The sequence below is a fragment of the Phoenix dactylifera genome, unplaced genomic scaffold, assembly GCF_009389715.1.
Source record: "Phoenix dactylifera cultivar Barhee BC4 unplaced genomic scaffold, palm_55x_up_171113_PBpolish2nd_filt_p 000117F, whole genome shotgun sequence".
Classification (NCBI taxonomy): Eukaryota; Viridiplantae; Streptophyta; class Magnoliopsida; order Arecales; family Arecaceae; genus Phoenix; species Phoenix dactylifera.
Window position 1 is genome coordinate 1,249,304 of NW_024067686.1, and position 12,463 is coordinate 1,261,766.

Below are 12,463 nucleotides of genomic sequence, written 5' to 3' on the forward strand. Positions count from 1 at the left end.
AAAACTCCCTCCACCATGCTTCATGTTCTCGTCAAGCATCCCCGAATTTTCAAAGAAAAGGGGCCATTTGTGAAATAAGTCATTCTATGGACCTGTCTAGCAAGGTAGATGCATTGTCCCATAAGATTGACCAACTAATGATAGGAGGACAGGTCGTTAGTTCTTCCCAAGCACAAGTGTGTGCTATCTGTTCTAGCCCATCGCATCCTATTCATGAGTGCCCCTCAGCACCCCAATATCCCGAACTCGTGCAAGAACACATCAATGCTGCCCAAACACAGCCCAGACCGGGTAATGATCCATTTTCCAATACATATAATCCGGGATGGCGGAATCATCCAAATTTTTCTTGGAGGCAGCAAGCTTCTAATACCTCCCAACCCTTCCCCCAAAATTTTCAAAACCCTCAGAATTTTCATCTCTACCGTCCCTCAACTCAATTTCAGCATCCTCCTCCTCCAACCCAAAGAAATACAGCCTTTGAGGAGAAGGTGTTGACTGCCCTTCAAGGTTTGGAGGCAAATACACAACTATTGCACTCTCACACACAATCAATTGCTAAGCTAGAATCCCAAATGGGTCAACTAGCCAATGCATTAAATAAACGAGAGGAAGGTAAGCTTCCAAGTCAACCAATGAGTAATCCTAGGGGACAATATGTGGCTCAAGAAACCCGACTAAATCATGAGCAAGCCAATGCTTTGACTACCCTAAGGAGTGGACGTATAATAGATAATAAGGTTGGGGAGGGTAACAATAAGGAAGATGAAGAAGAGGAGAGGAATGTTTCACATGAAAACCCAAAACCTTCTTCAGCTAGTCCACCATCTGTCACAACCCATACTCCAAAGGCTCCATTTCCTGAAGCACTTAATGCACCCACTCCCTTTGGCAAGAAGGGAACTTCACTAGAAGAGATGATGGAGGTGTTCAAACAAGTTAAAATCAACCTTCCACTTCTTGATGCCATCAAACAAGTTCCCTCCTATGCCAAATTTCTCAAAGACCTTTGCACCCAAAAGCGAAAATCTAGGACACATGTGCCTAAAAAGGTCTTACTTACTGAACAGGTAAGTTCCATTCTCCAATACAACACCCCTCCAAAATTCAAAGATCCTGGCGCTCCCACTATTTCCTGTGTCATAGGAGATAACTCCATTGACCGAGCGCTCTTAGATCTAGGGGCAAGTGTGAATCTTCTACCCTATTCAGTCTATGAGAAATTTGGGTTAGGTGAATTAAAACCTACCTCGGTGTCCTTACAATTGGCTGATCGATCTGTGAAGATACCACGGGGGATGATTGAAGATGTTCTTGTCAAGGTAGACAAGTTCTATTTTTCAGTAGATTTTATCGTCCTTGACATGGAACATGTGCCCAACCTAAAAAAACAAATCCCTGTGATTCTTGGTCGTCCCTTTTTAGCAACAGCCAATGCATGTATCAACTGTAGAACCGGGGCAATGGATATATCATTTGGGAACATGAAAATTAAATTGAATGTTTTTCATGCCGCTGACCAACATGTGAGGGAAGACGAGTGTTGCCTAATTGACGAAATGGATGATCTTGTAGAGGAAGCCCTTCCCTATATCTTAGCAGATGACCCCTTAGAGGCATGTCTGGCCCATTTTGACATTGACAACTTTGATATAGACAAGGCCATAGAAGAAGTTAACATCTTACTTGACAATCAATCTCCAGTGAGTTCCCTTCCTTGGAAGAGCCGACCTGAACCTCTTCCTCCCATTGCCAGCGCGCCACTTTGTCCTTCCATTGATTCACCACCTAAACTTGAGTTAAAGCCACTTCCAACAAATCTTAAGTATGCCTTTCTAGGACCAGAAGATAGCCTCCCTGTAATTATCGCAGCCAACTTATCTACTGAACAGGAGGATAAACTTTTGAGGGTGCTAGAAGAAAATAAACATGCCATAGGATGGTCTGTGGCCGATTTGAAAGGGGTTGACCCCTCTGTTTGCATGCATCGAATTCATCTCGAAGATGATGCAAAACCTACCCGAGAAATGCAAAGAAGACTCAATCCTAACATGAAGGAGGTAGTCAAGAAAGAAGTGGTGAAGTTATTAGATGCCGGAATCATTTATCCAATTTCTGATAGTAAGTGGGTGAGTCCGACACAAGTGGTACCCAAGAAATCAGGTATTACTGTGATTGAGAATACGGAAGGAGAATTAATACAAACACGCACAACCACGGGTTGGCGCGTGTGCATTGACTATAGAAAACTTAATTCAATGACTAGGAAGGACCATTTCCCTCTACCTTTCATAGATCAAATTTTGGAACGGTTGGCTGGTCAAGGTTTCTACTGCTTCTTAGATGGTTATTCTGGATACAACCAAGTACCTGTCTACCCGGACGATCAAGAGAAGACCACCTTTACCTGCCCATTTGGGACATTTGCATATAGGAGGATGCCTTTTGGACTATGTAATGCACCCGCAACTTTTCAACGATGCATGATGGCCATCTTTTCAGATATGGTGGAAAACTTTCTAGAAGTATTCATTGATGATTTCTCAGTTTTTGGCCTATCTTTTGATGATTGTCTGAACAATTTGACCTTAGTTTTGAAAAGATGTAAGGAGACCAACTTAGTACTAAGTTGGAAAAAGAGCCATTTTATGGTTCAAGAAGGCATAGTTTTAGGACACGTCGTGTCCAAGAGGGGCATTGAAGTAGATAAAGCCAAAGTCGATCTTATTTCCAATCTTCCTCCACCAAAAACTGTGAAACAAATCCGATCATTCCTTGGCCATGCTGGTTTCTACCGTCGCTTTATTCAGGATTTCAGTAAGATTTCCAAACCCTTGTGCAATCTTCTTGCCAAGGACACTCCCTTTGTCTTTGATAAAACATGCGAGGAGGCATTTGAAAATCTTCGCTCGAAATTGACCACTGCACCTATCATACGGCCCCCTAATTGGACCCTTCCATTTGAACTAATGTGTGATGCATCCGACTATGCTATTGGGGCAGTCTTAGGGCAACGGCTAGATAAAGTACCTCATGTCATTTACTATGCTAGTAAAGCACTCTCAGATGCACAATTAAACTACACCACCACTGAGAAAGAATTGCTAGCGGTAGTATTCGCACTAGACAAGTTTCGATCTTACTTATTAGGATCCAAGGTTACCGTATTCACTGATCATGCTGCCCTTCGACACCTTCTTGCAAAGAAGGATACCAAACCCCGTCTGATTCGATGGATTCTTTTACTACAAGAATTTGACCTAGAAATTCGTGATAAGAAAGGAACTGCAAATGTCGTAGCGGACCACTTATCTAGGATTCTTCTTGAGCCCTCTTGTAAAAATACCTCACCCTTGCACGATTCTTTCCCAGATGAACAATTATTTGAGGTACAAAGAATAAAAACGCCATGGTTTGCAAACATAGTGAATTACCTTGCCATAGGACGAATTCCTGATGATTGGTCAACTCAAGATAAGAACCGATTCTTTTCACAAGTAAAGTTCTATTATTGGGATGATCCTGATTTATTCAAGTATTGTCCCGATCAAGTCATCCGTCGATGTGTCCCTGAATGTGAATTTCAAAGTATTCTTTCATTCTGCCATTCACAAGCTTGTGGGGGACATTTTGGGGGTAGAAAAACTGCAGCAAAAGTTTTACAAAGTGGATTTTATTGGCCCACACTTTTCAAAGATGCCCATAACTTTTGCCAAACTTGTGAACGGTGCCAACGGATGGGTACCATCTCTCGTAGAGATATGATGCCTCTCAATCCTATTTTAATTGTAGAAATCTTTGATGTCTGGGGTATTGACTTCATGGGCCCTTTCCCACCATCCTTTGGTTTCGAATATATTCTGGTAGGGGTTGATTATGTTTCAAAATGGGTAGAAGCTGTCGCCACTAAAACTAATGACCACAAGGTTGTGATTAAATTTTTACATGAAAACATCTTTTGTCGTTTTGGTACACCCCGGGCCATTATCAGTGATGGGGGATCTCATTTTTGCAACCGATCTTTCGAGGCTTTGGTTCGCAAATATAACATCACCCACAAAGTTGCTACCCCATACCATCCCCAAACGAGTGGACAAGTCGAGGTGTCCAATAGAGAGTTAAAACACATCTTAGAGAAAACGGTACGTCCCGATAGGAAAGATTGGTCTCAAAGGATAAATGATGCACTCTGGGCTTACCGTACCGCCTACAAAACTCCTATTGGCATGTCCCCCTACCGATTAGTTTTTGGTAAAGCTTGTCACTTACCGGTAGAACTTGAACATAGAGCTTTCTGGGCTATAAAAAAATTTAACTTAGACATGGCAGTAGCTGGTCCTCACCGAAAACTCCAACTAAGTGAACTTGAAGAATTGCGTAATGAGGCTTATGAAAATGCTAAAATTTATAAAGCAAGGACTAAGGCTTTTCATGATAAAAATATTAACCGTAAGTCCTTCGAACCTGGTCAAAAGGTTTGGCTGTTCAATTCCAAGTTGCGACTCTTCCCGGGTAAACTTCGCTCTAGGTGGGATGGACCATTCGTAGTGAAAAAGGTTTCTCCTTATGGTGCAGTAGAGATCCAACACCTCAATGGTGGACATGTTTTAAAAGTCAATGGTCAAAGGTTAAAACCTTATGTAGACTGTGTTGCCGACGGGCAATTGATCGAATCCCTTAATTTAACGAACCCTGTTTATCAAAATAATTAAGGACCCACTGTGTCTGGCTGAAGACAATAAACTTAGCGCTTGTTGGGAGGCAACCCAATTCTCTTAGATTATTTCTTAACATTGAGGACAATGTTAGGTTTAGGTTTGGGGGTATTCATCTTGATTTTCATCAAAAAAAAAAGTTTTAAAAAAAAAATATATAATAAAAAAAAAAATCATCTTTAAAAAAAAAATTTTAAAATAATTTTTTTTTAAAAAATGTGTTTATAAAATAATAATAAAAAAATTATTAAAAAAAAAGTTTTGTTGAAAAAAAAAAAACCTAATTTATATACATTTATGCGAGAATGATAAACACACAAGGTATATAAAATCTAAAAGCCCAATGACTAGTGGGAAGTAATACAAATTTAAGTTCTTTTTATTAAGTCTCTCTTAGGGAGTTGTAAGCTAATTAATACTTTGGAATTTCACTACACACTGGCCGACCCTTCTAAGGTCTAGGCTCGACATTATGTTGATAGTATAGTAGCAACCTTGGACCCTGATGAATCATACTTATCTAATCCAATAAAAAAAATAAAAAAAAAAAATTCAATAAAAATGGATTTAGTCAGGAACATCGAAAAGGGCTACCTATTGTCAAAGGTCAAGTGGGCTTGTGATGAGGACTCCGAGCATAAGTCCGTAGGGGAGTCTTGATGCCCGACACCTTATGCCAACTGGTGTGAGAGTCGTCGACTGATTGCTCGTTACACGGAGAAATCACCACAAGAGTAAAAGTGCACAATTTATATATCTTTCTTAAAAAAAAAAAAAGAAAAAAAAGGGAAAAAAAAGCTGTATTGACCGAAAAGACAATAGTGTGAAAGCCGTCGTTGTAAAAATTCGAGTAAACTGGAATATTACAGATAAAGCCCGTGAGGTACTAAAGTAAACATCCACAACTCTCGAAATCCTGCAGATAAGATGATTTTGAATCAGTGAGTAGGTTCCTTCGACCAATCCTTGGAAACTACTGGTATTAGCAATATTTTGGAGATCTGAGCTCTTAGCTTGGGTACGGTCCAGATTTCACTGAGCACTCCAGTATAAATAAGTCTTACAACTCCCTAACGGAAACTTAATGACTTCAACTTGAATTGCATCTTGACCTAGGATTTGGGCTGATTTAGTAAATAAAACCGTGTGTGCTTTGAAATTTTCATCATTTATGTATCTTAAATTAGATTTTAATAAAAAAAAGAGAAAGAGTTTTAGAAATTCTTTACTAGTATGCATTTGGAATTCGATTTTCACTTCATAGATCAATCGATCTAAAAAAAAAAAAAAAAAAAAAAAATTAAGAATAACAATAATAATAAATGATTTACTGAAGTTTGTGGGTATCTTCACTGAAAATCCTCACGAGACTACAACTCGTCCACTAGGGTAACCTAGGGGTTTAAAGCCTTGTTACATATGGTAAATGTAACCGCGATGCCTGCGAAAGTGAGTTAGAATTCTTCTTTTCTAGTTTTATTTTGCTCGAGGACTAGCAAAACATAGGTTTGGGGGTGTGATAAGTGCTTAATAATTTATAATTTAGTTACCTTTCCATAGCACTTATCAATATTTTTAAACTGATAAATACATATTTTACCATGAAATTGAACAAACATTGAAGTAAGTTTAAAATATGGTAATTATTCTCTTAAACTAGATTCTGAACTTGTCTCTCCCTTGGTTGCAATCTTTCATGAAAATTACAAAAAAATATATAAGGAGATTGTGTTGACCCGACTAAGGTTATAACTAAATGGGCTTTGGTCCTGATTTGATTGAAAGTTATAATTGTATAGGAAAATATTTGATTAACTCTTTTATTAAGTCACGGTCTGATCTGGTTGAGTCCAATCTGAAGCAGTTTAGTAAGAATTAAATGACATTGGGCTCGAGAACGAGTTCAAGCCAAATCAACAATCATGACCCACTTCAAACCCAAAGTAACTCCCAACCAATTCTTTACCTGCCTTCATATAAAATTTATAAATTTAAAAAACAAAAAAAAAAGAAAATAATAAATATAATAAAATAAATAAAAATAATTTCGGGGAATTCACTGTTCATATGAACAGTGTCCCGTGAAAACACTGTTCATATGAACAGTGTTACAAAAAAAAAAAAATAATGTAAACAAGAAGCCACTGTTCATCTTCTCCCCCGCAGTGCATCCGGGCCGTTCCCCTTCTTCCCATCGATTCCGCCTCGTCCTCCGCCTGTGACGCAGCCCGCAGCCGAGACCCAGCTCCGCCATCAAGCCGCGTCGAGGCATCTCCCCGTTGATCCCGCGGCCACCCACCATTCGGAGCGATCCTCCCAGCAGCCGGAAGTCACCCATCCGTGATCAAGGCAACGCAGCCATCTTCCTTCCTGCCTCTGCAACCACGGATCCATGTTCTCCACTCTTCCGGATCTCCAGCTCCTTTCAACGTCCCCGTGATCCCAGCGATCCTGCTTCCAAGTTTAAGCACCAGTCCAAGTTCCCAGCGTCCGTCTGCAGTGGTCCTCCAGCACCATTTCTTCCGCCGGTGATGCATCCCACGCTTCAAGCCTCCGCGTCTGCAAGCACTGTGACCCAAGGACCCAGCACCTCTTCCGTGATTTCCTCCCGTCGATCAAGCTCCCATTTCTTCCGCCCGTTTCAAATGCAGCTGGTGATCCCACGGATTGACGCCCTCCTTCCGTTTCCAAATCCCAGCCCCCAAGCAATCGGATCCCCAGCAATCACGCATCCTCTCCCTCTCGATGCTTCAACGATTGATCTATAAAAGGGAGAGAGGGAAGAAACAGAGGGAGGAGGCTCGGTGGAGAAGAAAGAAACAGGGGGGCTCTGTTTCGGTGAAGAAGAAGAAGAAAGCCGAGAGAAAGAAATAAAAAAAAGAAGAGAGAGGGGAGGAAAGAGAAGAGTCTTGGATATTTTGGGAATTATGGGAGGTGATCAACTTCATTTGAGGATGGGAGGTCGTCCGGAAGCCATGCTCGGCTAAACATCTAGTCTAGGGCTGGATGAAGCCCTAGCAATGTATCAGGGCATTGTAGTTCTTATTTTTATTATTATTTTGGAGCTTGTTTAAATTCTTATTTTCAATGAAATATTCCTTTATGATATTTAAACTTTGAGCATGCTAGTTACTAATCATGTTTGCTAAAGTAGTCTAAGATGATCCATGCCTAGGAAGATGAAGTGTGCTGCATCCTAGATTAGCATACTTAGGTAGACACTTCATGCTATACCGAAGATGGATCTTCCTAACACTCTTTATGTTTTTATTTTAAAAGGCTTATAGCCAAAATTGCATGCCTTCCAAAAGATAAAAATTAAGAACACAATCCTTGATGCAATGCTATGTGGTGGATTCCAAACCCTAGATCTATTTACTTTGATTAAATTTCAATTCGTACTCATAGATTAATTTAGTTGAATCAAGTTAGCAAATCCTTCTTTTTGATTTATTTTTAAAAGAAAAATAACTTGTCTCCAATCCCTGTGGACCGACACCCGTAATCACTATCCTACAGGATACGTGCTATTGCGTGGTTTATTTTCAAAATTGAAATAACCGATCACCACTATAAAACTTGGTGTTTGTGTTTGATTGTCTCTCTTCTTCTTCCTCTCTTATCACTCACAGCACATAGCATTTAATTAAACAACTTGCAATAGTTTTAATTAGTCATCCACAACGTTTTAAATATCCAAATTATTTTAAAACCCAATTCACCCCCCCCCCCCTCTTGGGTTGTCTATCTGGGCAACAGAGAGTAAGAGAGCCGTTCTGATATTACTGTGCAGCCTGACAATATGACCATTGAGATTGGAATCGACTCGCGCGACTAGAAGACGGCTCGGCTGAAACTGGAGACGACTTGTATTCTTCAGGAGACGACTCGCTCACTATATCTCTAATAGTGCTGCCCGGGCATTTCATTCAGGACATGGCTCGTGACATTTAGGAGTCGGCTCGCCAAAAGCGAGAGATGACTCGCGACCTTCAGGTGTCGACTCGGTCTTAGTATACCAAAAACTGATTTTCTGTCTTTTCTTATTGGAGTCGACTCGATCTCAGTGTATAAAAAACTGACCTTCTGTCTTTCTTGTTGGAGTCGGCTCGTCCATAGTTGGAGTCGACTCATTATCAGAAGCTTTAAAGACTTGATCTTTGACTTAGTCCTTGGAGTCGACTCGGCCTTCACTGGAGTCGACTCGATCTCAATGCCGTAGAAAATATTCTTCTGTCATTCTTATCGGAGTCGACTCGTCCATAGCTGGAGTCGACTCGATATCAGTAGTCATCTATTATCACAAGACCATATCTCTTTCTGTCTAGACTAGTGGTTCTAGTTGGCCCAAAGAAATCCATGTGGAGTAGTTCTAGTGGCTTAGTAGTTGAGATTGCATTTTTAGACTTAAATGAATTTCTTGTTGGTTTACCAAATTGGCATGCATTGCAAACTTTATCTTTCTCAAATTTGAGTTTTAGTAATCCACCTACTAATTCCTTTTTGATTAGTTTAGATAGTGTATCCATGCTAGTATGACCTAATCTATGGTGCCACAACCAACTTACCTCATTGACCTTAGCATTATTAGCTACTAAACAGTGACTATTTTTAGATCATCTAGATATACCATATATACATTGCCACGTCTAAGACCTTTGAATACTATGCTATTGTCAATTGGATTGATTACTATGCATAATGATGATTTGAATGAAACATCGAATCCTCTATCATATAGTTGACTAATACTAATCAAATTATGCTTAAGACCATCAACATACAATACATTATCAATATAGTTAGGAGGGATGATTTGAATTTTACCAATGCCTATCACACGACATTGGTTATTATCACCGAAAGTCACTATACCACCTTCTTTTGCTTCAAGGGTGAAGAAATGTTCTTTGTTACCCGTCATATGTCTTGAGCAGCTACTGTCTAAATACCAACTCTTTTCATTGTGTTTGGCCGCAAGACACTCTTAGAAGCACACATCAAATAAATTTAAGTATCCAAGCTTTCTTGGGTCCTTCATGGTTAGTATAGGTGGTCCCTTTTGGAATCCAAACATATTTTTCTTTTTTTTGATTTTCTATTTTTCTGTGATTAACTATGTTTGTGGAGAAGGACCACCAGCTTTCCGGCGATAAGATGAAACAATCCGGCAGATAATTCAAAAAGATATTTTATGTCCTATTCTATCATTGCATAAATATGTTAAGCTTTCAGTTTAAGTATCTTTAGCTCTTACAAAAAGTTTTTAAATAATTTGTGTTTGTCTTTAGGTTTGTACCCTAAACTAGCTTTATTAAAAATAATTCTTTGACTTTTAAGGATTATTTGTAATTTTTCTGAGCTAAAAGTAAACTTTTCAATAATTGATTTATATTTATTAACTTTCTTACTTCAGTTCTGATTTTCAGTTAGTAAGTTTATGTTATTGGTTAATTCACCTTTTAAGGATTGATTACTTATTTTTAATTCGGAAACTTCTTTAATTAGTTTTTCTTTTTTCTTTGACAAGATTTCTATTTTATGCATGATAGATTGATTAGATAGCTTTAATTCTTTATTCTTTAGAGTTAGAATTCTGCATTTATCTATTACTTCATTAAATGCATCATATAATTTTTCAAAAGTAAAATCAAGATGAAATTCAGAGCTTACCTTAGTTTCATCAGCCATAAGGCAGTGATTTCGCTTTTCTTGTGGTTCTTCCTCCGATGATGAACTTTCAGTTTCGCTCAAGGATGTGAGGAGTGTTTTCTTTTTCTTCTTTCCAAGCTTCTTTACTAATGGGTAGTCAGCTCTAATGTGCCTCGGTTTTCCGCATTCATAGCACCCGATTGTCTCTTTTTCTTTTTCCTTACCTTTCTCTTTGTCGAAGGCATGAGAAGTATATCTCTTCTTGTAGTAAGGCTTTCTTTTGTTCATAAACTTTCTGAACTTCCTCACAAGTAGAGCTTCTTCCTCATCTTCTTCTTCCTCATCCTCACTACTGTTGCTGCATGCACTTTCTTTGTTAGTAATGGATTTAAGTGCTATTACCTTTCTTCTTTGGCTCTCATCCTCGGTATATTGCTTCATAGTTAACTCGTGGGTCATCAAGGATCCAAGAAGTTCTTCGAGTGGAAGCACATTGAGGTCCTTAGCTTCTTGGATTGCTGTTACTTTTGCCTTCCACGTTCGAGGTAGAGAATGCAGTACTTTTCTAACAAGTTCACTGTTAGAATATAATTTACCTAGGCTTTTCAGCCCATTAATAATATCAGTGAACCGAGTAAATATGTAAGTAATGGTTTCAGTTGGTTCCATCTTGAAAAGCTCATATTTGCGCACTAACATGTTTATCTTAGACTCTTTTACTTGATTAGTACCCTCATGGGTAACTTCAAGTCTATTCCATATTTTTTTGGCTAAAAGACAAGAGAAGATCCTATTGAATTCATTAGGGTCTAAGGCACAATATAAGACATTCATAGCCTTAGCATTCAATTGGGCTTTTCTCCTATCATTGTCATTCCAATCTTTTTCAAGCTTGAAAATAGGGATATTATCTACTGTGTGTGTAGGAATATGTGGTCCATTTACAATGATGGTCCATACATCATAATCTTGGGCTTGAATGAAAATTCTTATTTTAGCCTTCCAATAGGTATAGTTGGTTCCGTTAAACAATGGTGGCCTATTAGTTGACTGTTCCTCTGCAAGGAAAGACCTGAGTTGAGTTGTCATCTAATCTTTTATCCTAGTTTGATTGGAACAACAATCACTATAAGAGCACCTGCTCTGATACCACTTGTTGCCCAGTAGACAACCAAGAGCGGGGTTGAATTGGGTATTAATAAAACTTAGGTACTTTTTAAGTAATCTAATAAGAATTGTGAAAGCTTTCTTGATTTTAATCTAAGAAGATAAATCAACCTATGAATAAAGCAATAAGGAAAAGATGCTCAAAGAACTACACAAATATATGAAATTTTATAGTGGTTCGGAGCCAACCCTGCTCCTACGTTCACTCCTCAAGCCTCACATGAGAGTTTACTATAATCCCTAAGATTACACCCGGTTATTTTACAAACTTACAACCTAACTTGTTATTTTCACGAGATCACAATGAACTCGGTCGATTTTTACAGGCTCACCGACTAGAACCAAACCGATTCTTTTTTCGGGCTCACAATCCAACCTAGTTAGTTTTTTTCAGCTTACCAACTACAACCTAAACAACGTTGATTTTACACTGGCTCATCAACAACCCTTAATTCCCTTGATTCAATTCTCTGATCGAATCAAGAAACAAAATCAGAATATATGAGTTACAGCACAATATAAACAATATGAGAAAGGTAGAAGCTCTCAAATAGATTTTATGCTGAAGAAAGATGTGGCTTCTCCTTTTCTGGATCCTCTCTTGAATGCACCGGTGATTGAGGAACGAATAATCGAGCCTTGAATGTGAGGAGTACTTCTGAAATCAATGTAAGCATAGTTACTCCTCTTTCTCATTTGAAAAAGGCTCTTAAACTTTCTTTTAGGAAGATGTAAACTTGAATGCCCTTCAATAGATACTTTATTCATGTCTTCCTTCTCCTTTTAAACACTTTTCAAGGCTCTTCTTTTTGAAAAATAATCGTTAAAAAGAGTAAGAGAGCCGTTCTGACATTACTGTGCAGCCTAACAATATGACCGTTGAGATTGGAGTCGACTCGCATGACTAGAAGACGGCTCGACTGAAACTG

At 38.8% G+C, this 12,463-nt stretch overlaps 1 protein-coding gene across 3 annotated transcripts in view; it reads right to left on the reverse strand.

Annotated features, from left to right (window-relative positions):
- Positions 1 to 10,999, reverse strand: part of LOC103698297 (probable serine incorporator) — a 69,700-nt gene extending 58,701 nt beyond the window's left edge. For 2 of the 3 annotated variants that reach the window (XM_039116662.1, XM_039116661.1), the window contains exon 1: positions 10,389 to 10,998. In XM_039116662.1, the coding sequence (XP_038972590.1) occupies positions 10,389 to 10,399 (11 nt within the window). In that variant the 5' untranslated portion in view covers positions 10,400 to 10,998. Of the gene's footprint in view, positions 1 to 10,388 lie in introns of all 3 variants that reach the window. The other variant, XM_039116658.1, reaches the window with a different exon arrangement.
- Positions 11,000 to 12,463: the final 1,464 nt, after the last annotated feature.